At 45.6% G+C, this 22,010-nt stretch overlaps 2 protein-coding genes across 10 annotated transcripts in view; one reads left to right on the top strand and one right to left on the bottom strand.

Moving 5' to 3' along the window:
* Positions 1-4,594, bottom strand: part of LOC8040572 (choline-phosphate cytidylyltransferase B) — a 53,123-nt gene extending 48,529 nt beyond the window's left edge. Inside the window, exons 1-2 of one of the 9 annotated variants that reach the window (XM_029966824.4) lie at positions 4,439-4,594; positions 221-324 (exon numbers count right to left, since the gene is read on the bottom strand). In XM_029966824.4, the coding sequence (XP_029822684.2) occupies positions 221-298 (78 nt within the window). In that variant the 5' untranslated portion in view covers positions 299-324; positions 4,439-4,594. Of the gene's footprint in view, positions 1-220; positions 325-1,640; positions 1,785-3,677; positions 3,980-4,434 lie in introns of those variants that run through there. The other 8 variants (XM_029966825.4, XM_040500105.2, XM_029966828.4 and 5 more) reach the window with 8 other exon arrangements.
* Positions 4,595-4,896: 302 nt separating this feature from the next.
* LOC8040571 (DNA polymerase alpha catalytic subunit) overlaps positions 4,897-22,010 on the top strand; it is a 165,697-nt gene continuing 148,583 nt past the window's right edge. Inside the window, exons 1-7 of the mRNA XM_029966821.4 lie at positions 4,897-4,978; positions 5,043-5,152; positions 8,134-8,230; positions 11,810-11,887; positions 11,971-12,083; positions 17,646-17,788; positions 19,946-20,181. Coding sequence (XP_029822681.2) covers positions 4,963-4,978; positions 5,043-5,152; positions 8,134-8,230; positions 11,810-11,887; positions 11,971-12,083; positions 17,646-17,788; positions 19,946-20,181 — 793 coding nt within the window. The 5' untranslated portion in view covers positions 4,897-4,962. The remainder of the gene's footprint in view (positions 4,979-5,042; positions 5,153-8,133; positions 8,231-11,809; positions 11,888-11,970; positions 12,084-17,645; positions 17,789-19,945; positions 20,182-22,010) is intronic.

Below are 22,010 nucleotides of genomic sequence, written 5' to 3'. Positions count from 1 at the left end.
CATTTCTTCCCACTATTAGCAAGCAACGGGAATTATGATTGCTTTGTTATATCCATTAGTTTGTCATATCCCATTTTGTTATAACGAGGTTTTACTGTACATCAACGAGTTCCTGATAACAGAGCTTCCCCTCCTTCTGAAGTACCGAAAACCTTGCGTGCCTCACAGATACATTACGTACAGGAAGTGGCCACACATAGACACAATGAAATGCACCCACCATCCGTTTTGTAGCGGGACTGTCGTTAGAGGTAGAGTTGCCCTCCGTCCGCATCCGCTTCCTCTGTGCGCCAGACATGATTTGGGGTCCACACTTACTCAGGTCTGCACAATTCAAGAAGAGGGAATAAGACACAATGACATCATGGTGGACAAGCTGTATTCGCATCACGGCCAACGCTAATCCCAAAACGAAAAGAACAAACAAAACAAAGTGGATGTTAAGAAGCTTCTTGTGCTGGATGTTTTGAGAGAAACTCGCCTCTACTAAAAGTGACACAAAAAAGTGCAGCAGTTATGAAACGAAGAAGCAGACATTTGTTTCCTCGTCCGTACCATTATACTGACGTTTGGGGGTGCCATAAAAATAAGGACGATTATCATTAACCAATCATCCTTAGTAAAGGACAGCATTACACATTAGACACAAATGAAAAAAAAAAGGTTTCTCCTCTAAAACAGTATTAAGTCCCTAGCACCTCCATACTTTTCTCACTTGGAACCCCAATCTGGTCCCTTGGAAGAAAAGTCGGCGAGAATTCTGGTGGCTATGATTGGCCGGCGCATGGTCAAGTGCGGCGTTGGCGAATCCCAAGCGCCAATTGCTCACAGACTTTTTCGCCCAGTGTCCAGATTGGAGCCCCTAGCCTACCACCTTTAGCCAGGGTGGGACACGGTCGTCGACCGGACAACGAGTGTAGGGCGAGCCTCCGATGCACACTTGTCGCTTTTAGCCGCGCGTTTACGCTTTCGCAACGTAACCCAAGCGTTCTCTGAGGCAAGAACCCCGCGCTGGACGCCAGACAACTCAAAGACCTGCCTGTCTGTTGCACTAGTTCCTGCACGATGCCAGACTCTGGGATGCGCAAACAGAGACAAATGCAACGAAGGGGGCCCAAACTCTTCCCCGACCTCTTCATGTCCGTTTGCGCTAACGAGTTTCCTGACGTCCCTGCCGTCCTCGTCCCGCAGAGCACCGGCAGGACGCCGTCGCTAAGCCTGCTCGGCGTGATGCCGACGTCGTCCGCAATCGGGCTCGACGCTCTGTGCTGCGCCGATGTTTGAGGCTCGCTTTTCCTTTCTTCTAGAATCGAGTCCGCCGATTTCACATTATTTTGAGGTGCCAGATACCTCCAAGAAACGACGCCCCGATAACCAAGTTTAAGTGTCTCCCGGGTTACCGTTTCAATGCACCCCAAAAGCAATGACAAATGAACAAGGTGAAGTCGTCGTTATCGATGTAGAGAGAGAATGTAGGCTCCTTTCCGACGTTTGCTTCGCCATCGCCATACCCCACAAAACAGGTTCCTATACTCATCCTGTTAACTAGAGTCGTCGAAGCCAGCGTGGCGCAAACCGACGAAAGTCGAGAGGCCCGGAAGCTTATTGCCAGTCCTCTGGAAGCAATGATGTTAGCTCACCCATCGCCCCACTCTTTGTTCGGTCAATGTGGAAGAGCAAAAGTATGGCGAGGCCACACGTTGGAACACACTGACAATGAAGCACCGAGACCGATCGTGCGCGTCTTCTCGAAAGCCTGCATGGTCTCTTCCGACTGCCTATCTAATCTGAGGCAAGACTCAAGGTCTGCCGGTCCGTCCATTGGAAAGCTGCTCGACCTGAGAGCTTAGATAAGGTGGACACTGCACCTTCCAGAGGGACTCAACTGTCACCCTCGCACACCGCGGCGACAATGAGAAAATAAAATGATTAACCTCCACTCGGCCGTATAGGATGTGTGTGCAGCAGCGTGCTGAAGACCGCGTCTGTCTACATTTATCTTTGCTTCCTGCTGGCCTTGGATCAAAGACATTCATTGGCACTAGGGAAGCAAAGCAGTCATTCTAACTGTAAACTAAGAGAGTTGTGGATGCCTTTCATCGGTGACTAACGAAGTTCTGGCTGCCTTTCATTAATACCTGCAACAGTCGTGGATGTATTTCATGGATAATTAAAGTCGTGGAGAACTTTCAATGATCCACTTCTAGGTCCCTGTGGGGTTAAACTGCCCTGTACCACAAGTATATAAAATACAAAACAGAAAAAAAAATAATTTGCATACATCGCTAAACGCTTAATATATTCTGGCCAATAGAGCCTTTTCAAAAAGTCAGAGCCATCTAGTGGCAGTCTAATAAGCTCCAATACAAAGCTTGTATTAATCAAGCACCCTCGACTTCGTAAATCAAAAGCAACGTAAGAGAACCCCATGTTGTTAAAATAAATTCTCCACTTTAGCCTGATGCTTTCGAAGACATTCACTTCTCCCGGTGTGGAGAAGCTGCGTACTGTCGCCATTAGTGTGTCTGCTATGCCTCTAGACAGGGCGACTAGACTGAATTTTGAAAAGAATCTACTGATGATCGCAGGCGGTAAGAATTTTGACCTTCATTTTTTGTACCAGCTTCCTGGTCAGACTCATGCAAAAATGGTCTCGTCCATGGCATGCTGCAGATAACACAGCCCTCATATTTGGAGCCATGCAAAGTATACTGCAAACAGCACATTTATGTTGTTAACCTCGCATGCTGACATTAGTTTAAATTGAATGCATGGGAGTTTCTTGAAACTATCCACCTTGTATTACTTCCTGCACAGTCAGGCATCTTCGTCTCAGGACGTTCAATCATTGTCCAAAAATGTAAGATGCTGAGATGTCTGGCTAGCTTTAATGTGACAAACTTTGATCGTCGTAATAATGTCAAAGATGAAGGAAACACGTAAAGTTCAAACAGGCACTTGCAACTAAGTTAAAGGTCTTAGTGCAACTTTTGTCCTTGTTCTTTCCATACTATTTAGTTTTTATTACGAAATGCAAGTGTATTAAAAAAAAAAAAAACTGGACCCGTGTTGCTAATTGCCTTTCTGGTTATGTTGTTTGGAGCACTTCCATACATCCCAAAATAGTCGATGGGAATGCCATTCCCGTAACATACGACAGATATGGAGACAGCATATGAAAAGTGAAAATGAATGAGACGAAGTCTAACCTTGCTTGAACATATTCTATCTGTGCCTCGGTCCTTAACTAACGTAGCTCAATAACGTGACCCAACCTCGCTCAGCGCTAGCAGAAGGAAGCTATCGTGCACAATCCCAAGAGCAGAAGGACTGGGTGTGAGTTTGTGGCATTCAAATGTGCTCTCCTTGCAAAAGTTCTCGGCCAAACAAAGTGATTGGATTCAAAGCCAAAATCGTACCTGTGGGATGAAGGCTACACTCAAGACCAGTTACTTCAAGTGAACATAGAGGCAAGTCTGTCGGCTGGTCTGACTGCACAAGCAGCCACTCAGGCTATATGTATGTATATATTTTCCTCGAAGCAACCGACGTCATTGATGCAGACAAACAATAATCTCCTATTACATAAAAAACAAGAAGGAAAAGCGAAAGGCGCTAAAATCAGGCGTTTCAATTATCAGCATGCATGTATGCGTTGAAGGGAGAAGCTTTCGAACCTGACGTCCTAGTGGCACGCGACGAACACAAGGTCCCAGGAGTCGGCCAGCGCAGGCACTTAACTCTGACGACGTGTCGACCGGCTGGCGAATTGCGTAACGCCGGCGTCTGCACAGCCGGGTTTCTGGAGTTGCGTCAGAGAGCCGGTGTTCTTCGGAGGCCGCAAATCGCTGCCAATTAGGCAGTGACAGGCGCGCCGCGATCACGCGGAAACCAATGCCAAGTGGCGAGAACGCGCCGGAACTGAAGACAGCTATCGCGTCCGACACGTTCCCCGATGACGCACCGACTGCCCTTCGATAACCCCCCGACATCGAGATGGGCCGCGGTTTGCTTTTGTGCGCTTCGTAGGCGGCCTTCGAGAAGTGCGCGCTTTGATTCCAGCGGGTCAGGTAGGAGGGACTGCGGTGCCCGTGTAACCAGTGAACCGTGCCGACGGTCGAGCTTACGGACCAATCCGAGCGAGGGGTCATTCCATTCATTCGAATGAATAAACTGTCCGCAGATCGACGCGTCGGGGATCGGAGAAACCGGTAGTGCGATAAGCCAGTTTCACCTCTTGACGGATGGAATCGAGCATACTGCGCGATGAATGGGCCACAGCCTGACCAAACAGCAATTCGTGGGAGTGCATAAACACACCCGCATCGCTTGATCATATGCTGCGACCGCAAGTCGATGAACGATAAAGCACAGGGGAGCCGACATTCGTAGTACGGACCGATTGCAGTCTAGAGTACGGGAAAGTAGGCATACTCACGCAGCCGGCTACATGAACGCCAAGGGGTGCGATCTCCACGCTCGTCGGCAAATGCTTGGCTTTCAATATTGAGGGTACAAAACTAAAACCTTCGGATATTACCGTTCCAAAGTTCCAAGCAAATTTGTCACGTGATTAGCCCACCTTCATTGGGCAAGACCTAGACGTAAACATGTAAATGTTTCCGGCAGGTATGCTAGCGCTAGTGTGCATTCATTTAGTATATCAAATCTAAGGACAGCATACTGGCTAACACAAATTATAAATAACAATATATTAATACACATTTTACGTTTTTTTTACCCGTCATATTTGCGTATTAAACGTAATCATGTCTTTTCATGAGTTTTTAAGGTCACGTGGTGTAAACGTGACGTCAGTTTTATTAGTTGTTTTGGGCAACCGAACGCGCTTTTAAATGTTCACGTGACCTGTATACAGCTGATTTGGCGCCAAAATTTACTCGTACTCGGAGGTATCGGCAGTGTCGGTTTCCTCGCAATTTTACTACTGCATCGCTCGTCATGGACGATGATTCCGGTAAGAATTCCGTTTTTCAACCCTTCGAGAGACCTGCCCGCAGACGGCGCAACTCTTCCGACAGATTCCTTCGTCAAGAACCGGGCCAAACGGTCGAGGCCGGATAAAGCCGGCCGCTTCGCTGCTCTCGAGCGCCTCAAGCAAGTCAAAGGTGGCGTACGGAGCAAGTACGAGGTACGTTTCACGTGGACAATTGGGGTAGTTGGTTCATCCTTGAAAGTACAAACAGCGCAACGACAAGTATAGAGTAAAAATGGACTGACAAACAACTGCGCTGGTCACGTGCTCGAAAGTCACTTGCGCGCGGTGGCCTTTTCTTGGCAATGAAGCCAAAGCTGTGGGTGCCTCGCGCTTGTGCACATTGAGCGCCGATCACAGCTGTGCTCGGGGGGCCTAGTTGCCCGATCTCGCGTGTTCTATAATCTCGCGGATTAGCTCATCCATATGAGTGCTATATATCTGTGCCCCGCTTGTGAAAGCCGCATGTCGTACGATTGTGTCGAGCGCATGTACCATGACGATGCACACTTTACTGACGTCATTGAACTGTCGTGCCCGTGCCAGTCTGTTTCTTTTTTTTTTTTCCGTATTGACCCCTTAAAAAATGACGCCCTCTTCAGGTCATTCCAAAGATACTGCAAAGTGCTGTGCGCAAAAAACACCAACTGGCAAGTTCACAACTGATATAATGCTACCTTCCAAGAGACTGTATACAATTGATCACCATTAATAGACTTGCCATTTTAATAGTGTCTCAATTTTGTGCATGCCACTTTGCGGTATTTTCAGGTCGACCACAAAAGCGTATTCCCATCGGAGAGGAATCCCTCTCTTTGCTCCCCGGGATCATGTGGTAACAAAGTCACGCTTTTTGCATGGTTCTACGCTGACATAGGCATCCCGGTAGATAGGGAGGAGCTTCTGCTTGGGCTGCACAAATGCTCCCCATCTTGGCATGGAATCTCTTTGCAATTGGCGGTATTTGGTTTGCATGCCTGGCAACTTCAAAGATTTTGCTCAGCGAGATGCTGGCGTCGGCGTCAGGATCGCCTAACTTGTTGTGACTTGCACTGTTGCGCATGTCGTCCGAGGCACCCGAAGAAGTCTTCAATATTCATCAATGCCATGCTTCATAAATGTAATAATATTTTATTTTATTAGAATGCAGATAATATCCTGCGGTGTAAGGAGCTTTGAAAATAGAGGGCGGTGATCGTTGAACAAATTTAAATGAATGAATCAGCTTTGTGATTTTTTTGTTGTTGTTTCGTGTTAGCAAAAAATTAATTTTATTTTCAGTTTTTTGTAAGCACAGTTTGGATGTGCACAATATATATTTTTATAAAGGAAAGTGTCTTGAGCATGCATATATTTTGTTGATAAATCATTGCGAGCATATGATTTTGGTAAATTGTACTTTCTCCATTTGCTCTACAAGTTGTTATTTAGACTGAAAAAGGATGGGAAATTCACAAATCATAGCGTGGATTGTTGGGCCCCGTCATGCAAGTCTTTAAGGCTTTGAAGGGCCCAATTGATGTATTTCTGTTGATTGAAACAATAAAAGTATTATTATTATTATTATTGACTAACGTCACTAAACTGTCGTGCCTGCACGAGTCTGTTTATCCAGGGTGCCTAGCGACCGGGAAAACCGGGAATTGACAGAGAAGTTTTAATTACCGGAAAAAGTCAGGAAATTGTCAGGGATATTGTCAAAAAGCGAGGCGAGTCAAACAAAATTAGCCGGAAACGCCATAGAGTGCCCTGAGCGTAGACTCTAGGACTTGGGGGCAGAAATTGGGCAATAAATCCTGCTTAGAGCAGAGCGTAGGCTCCGCTCATTCAATGTTGAGTGCGCTATTTGATGCAAAGGGAACAGCCAACAAATCCAGTCCAGGCCTTGGGTTGGGTTGGATTAAGGGCATGACACTAGGCTAGATCCAGTTAGAGCTACTAGATTTAGTAACAAATGGAAAAGCTGCAGAATCCAAGCCTTAAGCCGAAAGTATCTGAAAGTGTGCATGTGATGGCCATGCTGCCATTGGGTTTCGACGTGTGTGGTTGAGCGTCATGTTTTCATCGTAGTTTCCGGAAGTGGCCTCTTCACTGACGATGTCGGTGGCAAAAAAGTGCTCGTTTAATCCGGACTGGACGAACCCGAATATTTCGGAATGTGGAGGTTGGATTAAGCCCGTGCAAAATGATCCTCACAGTACTCAATGCCTTGTGTTGTAATGGTCTAATATTTTTCACCGCTTCTGCAGTGGTCAGGAAACCTCACCAGAAATTCTCAGGGAAAACCTGAAAAAGTCAGGGAAAACCTGAAAAAGTCAGGGGATTTTAAAATAATCATTTGCTAGACACCTTGTTATCACTGTATATAATAATTATTGCCACTCTAGTGTACTGTGGTGGTTGTGTTGAGACTGCAAGTGTAGCACCTACCAAATAGAAGGTCCTGCCAAGAAATGCATGTCCTGGGCTTCGATTGCAGCGTTAATGGCTGTTCACTTTTCGAAGACCGAGATGCACCCACAATGGCGGCAATGAATTTCAAGGTGTCCTGACACTACTCTAGAAAATACCGATGTTCTCACTGTCAATCATTTGAACGTTGCCCAGTCTGTCCTACGTATCTTTGACCTCAACATAACCTTCGCTACGCAAATCACAGTGTGGTTGTGTTGTTCCAGCGCTGTTGTTTGTCAGTTTTCCTTTGCACTGTCCTTCTCATTGCACTGTTTGTACGTTTAAGGTATGTATTGCTTTATTGTGTGCTTAATTACCCTACCACATCCATTCGTCCTGCTATGAACTTCTTTGCATGTAACTGACTACACTTTGCGTTGGATTTCTGAACTTCACGCCAAATACCGACCATGCATCGTTTGGAGACAAGGTCCTAAAGGCAGGCGTTCGCCACTCAGAATCATTTTCGGTTCGACGTTACGTTGTAGTCGTCATAGACGTAAACGCACCAACTGGATAGCAAAGCTTTTTCACAATGTTAATGATTGGGCCAGAACAATGTAAGGTAAATTCGTAATCCCCCCCTTTTTAAAGAGACAGAAGCAAACGGTTGTTACGGACACTGGCTCAGTATATACTATGCACTTGAGTGATTTCAACCTGTTTTCGCATCGCTGTTTCAGCTGAAAGAAGAGGTCTCCGTGTACGAGGAGGTGGATGAAAAGGAATACTCGCGCCTTGTGCAAAAACGCCAGGAGGAGGACTGGATCATCGATGACGGTAATATGCAGTCTGTGCACCTTTGCGCACGTCTCAGTCACTTGCTTTTGCTAACAATGCCATGTCTAGAAAATGCTCAATTTATATTGATCCCTTGGATAAAGCCGATATTGACGGAATGTGTTTATGTGGCATTTCCGGCATTTGTGTTGGACAGTGCTGTTCTTTTTTTACAGCATTGGCTCTATTGAGCTTGTTGTACTGGGTTAGCCTAGCGTCGCCGAAAACAAACAGAGCGGGTGTAGTTGACTTTGGCACAAGGAGAGGGTGCCGCCTGCTCTTTGTCGCTTTCGGTCTCGTCCTGGCTGTTGGGATGTGAGAATTTATTAGCTGTTTTGTCTGTGATCGGTTGTGGTTTACGAGAGACCTGGTGTCTTTACCAGTGGCTTTCCGCGAGGTTCTTCAGTCGTACCCAGACAGTGAGCTGACTGCTTCGAAGGTGTGTGCTGCGTTTCTATTCATTAATTCATGCTGACAAGCTCCCAAATCTCGTCACGAGCTACGCGTATGCGTACCCGCCCATGCCAAAAGCCTGCCTCGATTGGATCTCACGGGCGAGCACTTGATGTCTGCTCGGCACTCTACACCTTTTGTGCAAGGGTGGGGCGGCCGAAACGTACACTGGGGCAAGCAGAGGCTGCTCTACGGCATAAACGCACCCATGAGAGAGAATGTCGTTGATGTGCAGGCACCGCTGTCACTATCCATTCCCATCACGCCTCATGATCGTTGGTGCAGTTTTTTTCTTAGGCATGGTATTTATTCCAAACTCTGTACTTCTTTTATGTGGTGGTGGGCATGTCTTGGATTTCTGGTTTCCTCCCATAAACTATTTGAATGCCGGCGTTCAGCAATTTGAATTTGCATTCGAACAGATAGTAGGCAGAGTCTGCTAGCCTTGCTTCTTTCCATTAATTTGTGCAGTGGTAATAAAAATAATATAGGCACTGTGGTAGAATGTCGAGCTCACAATCATAGGTTTGAGGTTTCCCAGGCAGCGCACCAGTGTTGACCCAACGTTTGCGGGATATTGGGTTGATTGGATTCCAATATTGGACCCTATATTGGAGCGCGACCCGCTCCAACAATGGGCCAATGAAATTTCTGATGTTGGGCCTATGGCGACCCGGGGTTACTCCCATTATTATTCCAATGTTGATGTTCCAATTTATCCGATTAAATACCATTATCTCCAGCCAATATTATGCCTTGATTTACAATTTTGGATCCCAATGATACTACAGGATTTTCAATATTGGTGTCCGTTGACCTGCCAAGGTTTCCGATATTGGTATCGAGTGATACCAATATTGGTATCGAGTGATACCAATATCACTCGATATTGGTATCGAGTGATACAACAGGATTTCTGTATGGGGTGTCTAATATTATGCCACAATTTCCGATATTGTAATCCAATGCAATGCCACGATTTCTGATATTGGTATCCCATGATATGTCCTTTTAGTGCGATTATGTTATTTGATTATATTCCAGTTTCTCCAGTATTGTATTCCAATCACAAACCAATTTGTCAAATGTAGTTGTCTAGTTACATTCCAGTTTTGCCCAATATTGGCAACCAATGATAGATAATTTTTAGGGGCGAAGCTCCTTAGGGTCTAGCCTTGTCCGTCCGGTGTCTGTGCTCACATCGATTGCCATCCCATCTGTCCTTCTTAAAAAAAGAAAGAAACGTTTGCACAGTTGACAGGATTTGAACCTGTGTGGGGAGACCCCAATGGATTTCTAGTCCATCGCCTTAACTGTTCGGCCACGACTGCGGGACGAGTAGGGGGCTCTGAGATGTGGTAGTAACTCATGAGCTGGGGATGTCATGGATGAAACGTTGCATGTAGCTGCTCACCGTCTACACAGGAGAGGGCGCTGCGGTCAAATGAGTATATAATTGCGTTAAACTTTGCATGCATTGGCTCAACGTTTATAGACGAGAGGGCGCTGCGGTCAAATGCTCAAATGCGTATATAACCACGTTTCATACCACACATTATCTTTCTGACATGAATGAAAATGAACGAAAAGCTCGGCATGCTGTGGCTCAGCATCTACACAGATAGCAAGCTGCTCCGGAGACCAGGCACTACTTATGAACAAAATCAGTATCATCAGCACCACCAGAACTTCGCCCCAATCAACATCATTCACCACGTGGAGATGCGGTGATTTTTTTTAATCTTGTTATTCACTATTGGCTCAGGTTTTCTAATCTTGTAATTTAATATTAGCCCCACTTTTCTAATTAGGTTAAGCAGGTTAAAGGCCTACGACCAGACTCAAAATTCTGCACGGCAGAAGATCCTCCTCACTATGGGGGAGGAGGAAACGGGCGATGGTGGACAGGGTAGAAGGGGGAGAGGAGAAAGCCAGGGAAAAGTGGAGAGCGCGAACTGGTCGTCAATCTTTCAACTTGAACTGCACCAATGATGGCCACCTTTTTCAGCAGGGTTTTGACAATTGCTTGGCAAAAACATGCTTTAATAATAGCTTATATGAATAAGGACAAACAAACATTTATTATGTCATATGGATTTCTTCTAGTACAATTGATGTCTGCTAAAATAAAAGTGAAGTCACCTATGTTTGCATTACCCTAAGTGACAACAAACACATTCAATTTTTAATTATTCTTATTTATTTCTTTAGTGACATCCCCCCGTGCCAGAACTAAAGAATGCTGGCCCTTTTTGTTTGCAAATTATTCAAAGTAATAGGGAGGACAAATTAATGTCCCTTTGAAGCATCGACCTCCAACTTAGCTACAAGTTAACATAGATTTTTAAAAAACATTGCTGCCTTGGAAAACTTTGTTCCCATAAAGTAAGGTGTTTCAGTAGGATTCCCAGCTCAATGATGGCTCCCAGGTCGCGAACTGAAACGAGTTGCGAAGCACAGTTAAAAATCTAAGCTTGTGTAATAATTTATCAAAAGGTGCTATATGTTTTGGAAAAAAAGCAACAGCATAAGAGAAGATGATGTCCTGCTGAAACTGCGACAATGTTTTTCTTTAACAATTCAGATTGGGCAGGTGGTTGATGCGCAGTGAATGTCATGTCCTGTGAACCAACAAAAGAAACAGATAAACAAAAAGTCTGAGGACACCTAAGCACTTCTTACGAGTTGAGAATGTTGAATGTTGTTCTTTTGCTCCCTCAGTTTGTCTGCGGCGTAGTGGCGAGGACGTTTCCTCAACCGATGGCTGAGTGTGCGCTCTCGTGAAGGGGCCGCACCGCGCTGAGCTCGGCCGTGCACCCTCTCCGAAGTGTGCCTGGGCGGGCTGTGCGGCCAGGCCCGCACCTCTTCTTGTCAGCAGGGCTCAGAAATAGATTTTAAGCCTTTTTTTTCTCTTTTGCATGCCCTTTGTTGGAGAAGTCCCCGAAGGTAACAAGCAGGTACACGAGTAGAAAGATTCCGCCAACTCAACTACTTGAGACTCCCTCGTGCGAGCGGTCACTCGGATTTTCTTAACCACCTCCTCGACATACTCGGTTTTCTCCGGAGATAAAGACGTCTCGTGCGAATTCACATTAAGTCAGCTTCTTTTTTCTTCTTTCCCTGCAGGCGGAGCAGGCTATGTGGAGGACGGAAGAGAAATCTTCGATGACGACATCGGCGACACGGACGACGGCCCCAGGAAAGGTGGGTATTCTGCTTTTCTCCCTTGTCTGAACTGGGTGGAACCCGGTGCCTTGAGACTCAGAGGGGCGTGTTGTCTCTCGCAGAGGCCTCGGGCACCAAGAACAAGTACCGACCGCCGTCTTCGAAGAAGGTGGCAGCTCCCAAGGCGGGCACCATCGCAGCCATGTTCAGCGCACAGCCCAAGAAGAAAGCTGAGGTGCTGTTTTGTTGTTGCTTAGTGATGCCGCTTTTTTTTTCAGAGGGCGTTGCTTTTAGAAATACACTCGGTTGAATCATTTTTATTTTGTCGATTAAACGTGCACAGAAAATCAAGTCCACCCCAAGTAGATATGAGTAGGGGGGTGCTCGAATGCTCGAATATACAAATTCAAATCGAATAGCAAGTTCCCGAATAATTCGATTCGTGAATCGAATTCCTAGTATTCGGTCACTCGAATATGCTATATATTCGGCCAAAGATGCGCGGTCGTCGCGGAGCTGACAAAAGAGCCGTTTTTTTCTCCCGATGTTAGCGCCGTTATGTTAGACAGACCATGCGAGAAACACCTATTGGTCCTACCATTCCACAAAAAATCTTAACACACGGGTTAGAAAAAAGAAAAGTAATGAATGCCAGAAACTTTATAGCATGCAGATTTACTGATTATACACCAACTCATGTTTACAAACAAACCAGAGCGCCCCTAGCGGACGCCACCGGCGCCGCGCATGCGCGATGGGGGTGTGGGCAAAAAGCTCGCCGTCGCCCATAAACAAACCATTGAAATGCGATGTTGTCGGCGTCAGTGCGAGTCCCCCTGCTCTTTTTCGCGTTCGAATTGTTGATTCTACGTCTTCCTGGCGATGTCTGACTACTTGAGCGGCGTCAGCGAAATTACCGAAGCTCGCTACACCGCGAAACTTCGGGTGAATAATGTGACATGCAGTGATTCATTGCGCGTGGACGCCGCAGTATGTACGCTAAAGCCTGATTCGCATGATGAGATTTCGCTCACAATTTTCAGTCGCCACGCCGCTCGGGCTGCAAAAGCGTGAACCGTAGCTGAATGGTCCACGTCGATGCTGAAAATCGCAAGCAGAATCGGACCAAGTCAATTAGGCATAGCAAGTCAGTGATGGTCACTGGTAACGATGATCAACATCTCCCTGTATTTACTGTTTACATCGAGCCTGCTTACCAACCTTCAAACTTAAGTCTTTTTAGGCCTGCACTTAGTTCTTATAGCAAGCACCGGGCCAACATCTGGTCTACGGGCCGGCGTCGTCTCGAAGAGCAGACGACAAGCAGAAACGTTTGAAAGAGCAGACGACAGTTCGAACGATCGGGCGGCCATCTGAACTTGAAGACGCACTGAACGTAGTCCGCAGGTGGTCCGCACAGCTTGATGGTTTTCTGGCGTTCATGTTGGAACAAAACAAATAAATCTGATGACCACAAGTATCCGTGAATTCAACCCAAAGTGCTTCCCGCCCAAGCAATCGTTGTCCGACGGCGTCTGCTTTTCCCTTTTCACGGCATATATCCAGATTCTCGGACGAACCGAGCACGTGAAAACTGACCTTCAAACCTTTCTCGAGTCTTCTGGTACGGCCCCAGTCCCGGCATTTTGACGAGAAGGCAGGTTTTTGTCTGGTTTCCTTCAAAACAACGCAGGAATACAGGTCTGGCATGGGGACTTCTGCCCACAGCCCCAGACCGGAAGTGCGACCGACGCGCCACCACCGCGCCGTGACGTCACAGAGATGAGTTGGTGTATAGTGATGCAATCTAACCTTGAATAGCAACCGAAACATCCCGTTTGCGCTATTTCCCGAGAGGAATTGTTGGGAGGCCTTAATTCCGCACAATGCCTAATTCTTTTCACGAGTAAAGCCTCTTGTTTCGAATTGAAGCGCCGATTTAGAATACACTTGCCACACTCACAGAAATCAGCAACTGCAATATCACACAAAAAAGAAAAAAATGCGTTAACCACGCCGATGAAACCAGCCGAGCTGTCGTCGTTCTTTTGGAACCGCAAGCCGCCGATTCCGATATGGAACGAAAGGGAACGGAAAAATATTGTGCCTAGATTTGAGACGGCTTCCAACCGTTCGTAGCCGCATTTGAATTACGAACTGCGAGAAAGATGAAAGCGTCGATTGGGCAGGTGTTTTCGCTCTTCCGTTTGCTCGCCTCGTCTTTTTTCCACGCAACAACGCAACACATGCATACTTACGAATCTGCGCAGGAGCCGTCTTCGTGGTTTCAGTTTAGCTTGCTCCCTTTTTTAAATCTAATCTCTCTAAAACAGGATAGGTGTACAGAGGAATGGATGCATAGCGGTTGTTGGATGGTGGCTTGCGCCGCCTAACCACATCTTTTTTGTTTTGTTTTTCTTACTTTAGGTTATATTGTTCAAGCCTGTTTACTCAGAGTTAACAGCTATCTGTTTATTTATATAAAATCAAATGCCGGGTGACTTTTTTCTCCCTTAAAATTGAGACCAAATATCGCGAAATGCCCTTTTTCCGAGATATACAAATATAAAAAAAAGGACATGTCGCGGTGTTAGGTCATCTTTTTCAGAAAAAAAGGCATGTGTGGCTGTAACTTTGGGTTTTTCTGTGACGTTTAGGGTAGATAGATTATGTCAGTGCTTTGAAATTGGACCTTTAGTCCCAACGTCCATCAGCAACTGCTTTTTTTCTTTTTTTTTTCACCAGAACTTCTATGCATTTGAGCTTTTGTTCCGTACGAGATGCATATTCTGCACCAGGCACATACTCTGCGCATATAATAATCTCATTCGCAGCACACTTTGAAAAATTCCTATAAATTAAATCACTATTTGATATTCAATTCGATATTCAGCTTTTTTATTAATTCGATTCGGTATTCGATTCGATTATTACTATTCGGTATTCGCACACCCCTAGATATGAGGGTTATCTGGGGTTTTCTTGGGGCTGATTATAGAGTGCACTGCAATGGGCACGAGGTTATTGCATTTTAACCTGCCGTCTTTGCTCGGACTGCCCTCAAAACCCTTTTCTCGGAGAGAGATGTTAGTGGGAACCTGTCCGAGAAATTGCGCGGTCGTCCCTCATGAAAGCTCCAGCGGCCACACCTGGACTCCCAGGTTTCCCCACAACCACCACAGAGTTTATAAGAAACCAAAAATTGATGTACATTGAGCCAGATCCGAACCAGCGACCTATGGATGACGGCAATCATTCTCTCTACAGTCAATTGCTACCCCAAAAGAACTATCGACAGGGCAAGTTTCGGTGGTTGAACCTTGTATATACCTCTTATTTCTTTCTATATTTGAGAACACTTCACTTTGGTAACGCATTGTGTCGGCGCACATGCATGACCATTTGAGCAGGCGAACTTGCTTGCGGTTTGGCTAGATTTCGACATGTTCGTAGCGGATCTAAAGAGCGCCAAGGAGGCTCGTCGTAAAGTGTGAACCAGGCACGGGAGCAGAATCAAAATGGATGCAAAAATGGTGTGAAAACCTTCGGAATCGTGCTCAAGAGGTGGCACAGAGACGACAACGACTCCACAACGATATCGAGTTCCGCAGGCGCCGAGCCGCTGCCGCTGTGATAAATGCTAGGCGATAGCATGAGTGTGCAGATTTTTTTATAGAGAGTTCGTAATTGCCTTTAGTGCTCTTTTCAATGCCAAAGAAAGGAGTCCACCTTTAGTATTCACTTTTCAAGTTTCACAAGTAGGCTACTGAAATTGTGCAAGAATTAATGCTGTTGGTGCTTGGTGGTGACCAGGTTCAATGAGTTCTCAAAGTGTGTTCCTGGAAACCCAGACGTTCCCCAGAATACCGTCGGAGTCTCCCCTAGCTCTCGAATTCCTCCTTGTCCCCCCTAAGTAGTTCTTTTAATTTAAGGGGGGACTCTACCTGGGCATGTCTACTTTTGAACTGCTCGCTCAATCGGCGGGAAATTTGAAGGTGGTGTTTGTAGCCATATTGACCATTCCATTTAGCACTCTTTGGGCGGCACCATTTTGTTCGACAGCGGCGCCCTCTCCATACATCCGGAAAGTTCAGCGGGTTCGGCGGGGTAAAGCGAGAGAGAAGGCACGCGCCTGACTCCGCTAGCAGACGACAAACCGGGAGGTTGCCATTCTCCATCTTTGGGCTGTACCGGCCTGCTGTATGGAACATCAAACTCTCGCTCGTGGCTGCCGTTGTGAAGTGGTTCGCGTTCTTAGAATAGTCATGGCTACTCCAAAATCAGCCTATAGCTCTCTGTTGTTCTATTTCGGTAAATGATCAACGAGCATATCTTTTTTCTGTTACTTAAATAGCAGTTGAGTCACCCGGCAGTACTACCCTACACTACTGTGTGTATTGCGGCACGGGGCACGTTTTTATTTATTATTTCAGACTTCCACTCATGGTCGCTAAAAGCCTACACCAGTACGAAATTTGTATAGTAAAAAAGGTACAGCAACCGGATTTACTTTTCGCTGGAGAGACCGGCCAATCTGACACAGTCTTTCCTATCTTTTTTTTTATTTGCATGCAGGTAACAACACAATTGGACCCTGTTACTCATTTTATCTAGCATAGTATTGCACAATAACTGGCATACCAAAATCTGTACATCTGCGCTTGAAATTTCCAAAATGACGCGATTTTAAACAGTTTGTACACCAGCCGGATGCTAGGTACAGCCCACTCGGCGGAGCAGACGACATGCGGGTGAGAGGGGGAGGGCATTTTTTTTTTCACTTTTTACCCTCTCTGCTATGACCTTAATGGAACGGTTTATAGATGGAGGGCATGCAAAGTTTCAGCCTTTTGAACCAATTTTATGAGGTACTATACCTCCAGAACGTAGCTTTGTATTGAATCTGTTCAATGAATCTATCGTTGAGAAATGGTGTTGATCACCACATATTTTCCTGGTGGAATGCAGACTGGAATACTTGTTGCAGGCTACTATGAAAAGAAATTTCAGAAAATATGTATCTTTCAAATAAAAAAAATGTATGAAAGTTTTTTTTTTTTTTACATTTGTTAAGTTTTGCAAATTACGATTTTTCATAATAAAGGAACATGAAAGTGCAAAATTTAGGTTCATAGTAACCGGCTCGATAAAATTTTGGCATTTAATCCGCGAATATCAAGTCTCGCGGCAGTTTCATACTAAAACGATAGTTTTATTAAGGTGGGATTTGCTGCCAAAAATGAAGCTGAGATGAATGCACTTGAAGTTTCAAGATGACGTTTTAAAATTTTCTTTTTGCGTCTAAATGTCAGAAATTCTTTCCAGCAGTGTAGGTGACGTCTTCCTCAAACTTCTGATATACTGAAATTGCTTCAGCTCTTTTCACTTGTGGATGACGAGTGCTACGCAGTTTATGTTGGCACTGCGTTTATATGTTGGCACCTCGCCAACATATAAAGAATAATTATTTCTGACATTGTTTGTCAGTGCACATTGACAAGACCGTGAGTGTGTTCCTTGTTATCCATACATGCCAAAACTCTGCAGTTCTGAATATGAATTTTTTGGAAAAAAGGTGCAATTCATGGTGTTGTCCCCCCCTAAGCACTATTTCGCAAGATTCATTCCTTGAAACATAGCTCTGTAACACCCTCTCTCTATTGTATCCATCACATAAATTTTTGCACTACTTTACTGCGGCAGTGCCGAGGTCCGAAGGAATTTCTCAGTCTCTGTTCGAGGGAGGAGCATAGTCCTTGGAGTTTCAAAGGTTTGAGAAGCCCATTCTTTTCCGCAGAAAGAGATCAACCTCAACGACGACCAACTTCTGGACAACATCCTCCAGTCCGTGGACAGGCAGAGTTCGGGTCCGAGCATGTCCACGGCGTTTGTGCTCACTCCTAAAGCTCCCCGGAAGTCTGCGGGTTCGTCGGCTTTAAAGTAAGGCATCGAGTTTGTTCTTGCTGTTTCTCGCATATCTATATCTTTTCTTACTCTGTACCATAGTTGTAGCGTAAATCCTGACTCGCTATAGGTAATGCTCATGCGAGCAGGTTGCTATATTAGAAGTTTACAACACCCTTCGCTACTTACACATGGACCGTGGTATGGGACCACCTTGGAAATGCCAATCTGTCTTGATATCACAAAAAAAGAAGAGTTCCGGTGCTAGTTTTGTGGATACTAAATTGCACCCATAGTCTACTGCAACACGAGATCTGCGGCGCGAGCTTTTGACCTTCGGTAACGCAGTCAGACACGATGGAAGGCAGCGAGCGCGTGCCGGAGATGGAGCTTCTCTCGCGTTGCAACAGACCTTGGCGGGTACGTTTGAGCCTTCCTCAGAACTTCGTTGCATAAAGACGCAGTCAGACCGTTCACACGTTGCAACACTGTGTTCGTCGCAGACATGCTGACAGAATTATCTGCGAACAGGCCTCGAGCATGTTTCCTTCGTACGTGCGTGTGTTTCTAACATGTCTGCGGACATTCTTTCTGCAACCAACATGACGGGGTTGTCACACGACTAAGAAGCCCGCCTCAAACAGCGTCTGTGCGCCATCTTTTGCACGACGCATTAGCAGCGTGACCGCGGCTTTAGAAGTCTCGCGGAGCGCCTAGGTACAGTTTAGTCGTGCGAGTGGTTCGGCTTTGATGGGCGTTTCGTCCAAACAATGGGGCCACTTTTTGTGGGATGAATTGAAAGGTAGCGTGCTTTTTACGGCAAGGTACCGTGCTTTGTGTAGGGGGGGACCGTGGCAATAGCGCGTGGTATCGCGTGGGTACTGTCTAGAAACAATTGCTCGTGCGGCGACAGTTTGCTCTCCTCGGACGCAACGGCTAGCAAGCTTACGACACGTCGACGCCAGAGTGGAAAAGCCCGTCGCCGCGTTGTCCTTTGCCACGCCGAAACCGGGGACGTTGTGTACGTGTCGGATATCTCGAGATGCGTCGCGCGTCTCAAGGGCTAGACTGGCAGTTCTCAAACCATGATCTGCGGGGGGTCTTCAAAAGTGTTCGTGAGGGTCCGCGCCGGGTCAAAATCCGCTCTAAGAATTAAAAGCCCGCTTTGCCATTGCGCGAGACCTCCGGCGCAGAATGCGTCGGGGGTCCTCAACCTCTGAACAGGTCGGGGTAAAGGAGTCTGTGACGGCCGAGAGTTGGAAAACCGCCAGGTTACATCGTGTTTGGGGCGCTTCGGAGTGAGGTGATTTAGGACGAAAGATCTAGTACTCCGACGTTACCGAAGGTATAAGCACAAGCATGTACACCAGTGGTCTCAAACTCATTTGAGTGTGTGGGCCAGATAGCCTACACCGGAGAGGTCGAGGGCCAACATAAGATGGGGTTGTGAGGAGGTTGAAAAGATTTGAAACAGGAGAAACCTCGTGCTCTTTGCTTTTTGTAAACTCGCAGTCTAGCCAGTGACATCTTCAGATATGATTTGTTTATATGACTACTTTGGGCCCTAACTTGACATGGTAGCAAGGATTCAAATGACACCGCCCCACCTTAGAGCTGGTATTTTTATTAGAACAAGAGAGCAGGTACACTGTCATTTCCGTTGCTCAATTTTCTCAGGAATTAACCAAGCTCGAAATGTATCTGAAACCAATCAGTTAATTTGACAGTTCTTGCTTCCCTTCTGGTTTTTATTATAACACCCTTAACAAACACTTGTCTTTTAATGGTAATTTTGTTTTTGTAGGCGAGAATTTTGAGATTGCGCCTTTTTCCTTGGCAGTTGCTCCTGCTGATCGAGTTCGCGCAGCCGAGATGCATGCATCCTTTAACGAACAGCTCGCGCTTGCAGCTTTGGAATTACGTTAAACGTAATTCCAAAGCTGCAAGCCGTTCAACGTTAAAAAAAGCCAGGAAGCAAAAAATAAAGCTAAATAAAGGGCGAATTGATACAGATAAGTATATAGCTATTGAATAGATGAAAAGAGCAGAGCTACTTTTCGATCGAAAATGAATCGACGATATGAGATCACTATGGCGGATGTTAGTTCTAGCACTCGCGACATTTGAATCGGAGCCAGTTGCCCGCGGGCTGCATTATTTAGCATTTTATAATGTTTGATACACATACCACAGGTCTTCCGCCAACCCGTTTGCCAAGAACAGCCAATATCTGTCTTCGAGGGCAGACGTCAAGCCTCATCGTGGCAACTACAACACCATTGATCCCCAGACGGTTGTGAGCCGAAGGCAGCTTGAAGACAAGGAGGAAATAAAGATTGAGCAGTTTGACACGCAAGAGCTGTCGTGCGACTTCAACATTGAAGAGGACTCCCCGCCATCTCCGCTGGCAGAAGCACCCCACGAAAATGGTACAAACAATTATTATGCCATTCGACGCTAAGGAATTATTTAAGGACAAGGTTGGCTTTTGAAGACCAAAAAAAAAAACTAATTTTAGCATTTTTTTCTAAATTTTTTTTACCTTTCTTGGCATTAGAAAAGCCACCTTTAAAGTTTCTTTACTGTAAGAGCAGTGCTACCCCTTACTTGCTGAGGTCTGCTAAAGATCAAACGGTTCTGCAGTGCCAATAGGTGAATGGTTGCATGGAAGAAGGCACAATGAAATTATGTTTGGCTTGCTAGCTTCTTTGTGGCATGCAAGACGGCCATTATCAACCAAACAGCATCAAAGCCTCACACTGGCTTTACCCCTTAACCGTTCTTAATTTTTTGGAATTTCTGACTCTCAACGGCTTAGTTGTCTTCAAAATTACATTTGTTGCCTTCAAAATCAAATTTTTAGCCACGACCAGAACGGGAGCAAAGTTGAAAAGAAATGCAGTGCTGCCGTTTGTTGGCGCAGCCACAAACTAAGTCTGAAGCGGGCCTGGTTCGTCCAAAACAGTTGTGTGTGTGAACCGGGGAAAGCAAACGAGTTATACTCGTCCTAAACTTTTTGGGGGGGGCGGCCCCATATCGACGAGTTAGGCTTCTCTAAAACGGTTTTGGGTTTAAGGGACGCTGAACCCAGAAAATAAATTTTTTGAAGTTTCTGGATAGGTTATGTATGTAACAAAATGCACATTTCTGAAAAAAGAAAAAAACCCTTAGTACAGTGTTTTTTTGTTCCAAGATTTATTTGAGCAATTCTAAAACACAAGGACATGCTCTAAGTGCCCCATGTCCTCAAAGAAATTTTAGTGTTTTTACAGTGTAGCTGTTTATGGCTAGGGTTCCGTGGATTTTTCATGTGCGTCAACAAGAACTCGGGTCCCAAATTTACTGCAGAATTGCTTCATTCTCTGCAAAAGCTTATACGTGCCGTCACTTGGATTTGCATTTTCAGTAGATTAGTTATCAATATGCGCCATTTTCAAGATCGGTAGACTCTTAGGCAGATAAGAAAGGTTTCTCAAAGATTTGCCGCTGTGTGACCTGCATCAGCCATGTCTACGCTCGCACCGCCCTCTCTTTGTCGTCGTTCCAGACGCTTGCGTGCCTAGTTTCCTTTCCTTCCACTCTCCTGGGGTGGCAGTCCCGTCGCGCATGTCTAGTTTCCTCCGGTTCCCCGGGGCGGGTCTGTGTTGTCTGCTAAGCTGCTTCGCTGGTCATCTACGTTCACAGAGTGCAATTGCTCATGATTTTTTTACCGCAAAAATAAACTATGTAGTATCACCGAACCTTCAGTCTCCGCACAAATGTAGCATTGGTGGTCTGGATCAGATGCTAGTTTCAGGACAAAGCGTTATCTTATTCAAAAGTTATAAGTGATTTTCTTTAAGTGTCAATTAAAAACTGGAAGTTGTTTCGGTAGCTGATGCCATTCATCCCCACGTATTCGTGGGCTTCGTCAAACACCATTTTCCCATTCAAAATTTTCATAAGTCGTTTACAACCTTTTTAAATAAGGAAAGGCAAGCTTCGAAACTTTTGGTGTCTGGTTTGGACCACTAGTACTTCATTTTGCCGGAGACTGAGCATTCAAGGACAGCTTGTTTTCACTCTGAAAAAACACTACACTTCTTTTTGGAGACCCTTGTACTATACAAGCATGTTTCAGAATTGCTGGTTAACTCGACATGAGTCTTGCAACATAAATACTGCACAACATTTTTTTTTTTTTCAGGGACATTTATTTTGACTTTACGTCCTATCTAAACACTGAAGGAAGTGTTTTTTGTTTGTTTTTGGGGGAAGG

This window comes from Ixodes scapularis, unplaced genomic scaffold (genome assembly GCF_016920785.2).
Source record: "Ixodes scapularis isolate PalLabHiFi unplaced genomic scaffold, ASM1692078v2 PGA_scaffold5__190_contigs__length_132052651, whole genome shotgun sequence".
Classification (NCBI taxonomy): domain Eukaryota; kingdom Metazoa; phylum Arthropoda; class Arachnida; order Ixodida; family Ixodidae; genus Ixodes; species Ixodes scapularis.
This window is presented reverse-complemented; position numbering and strand designations above follow the sequence as displayed.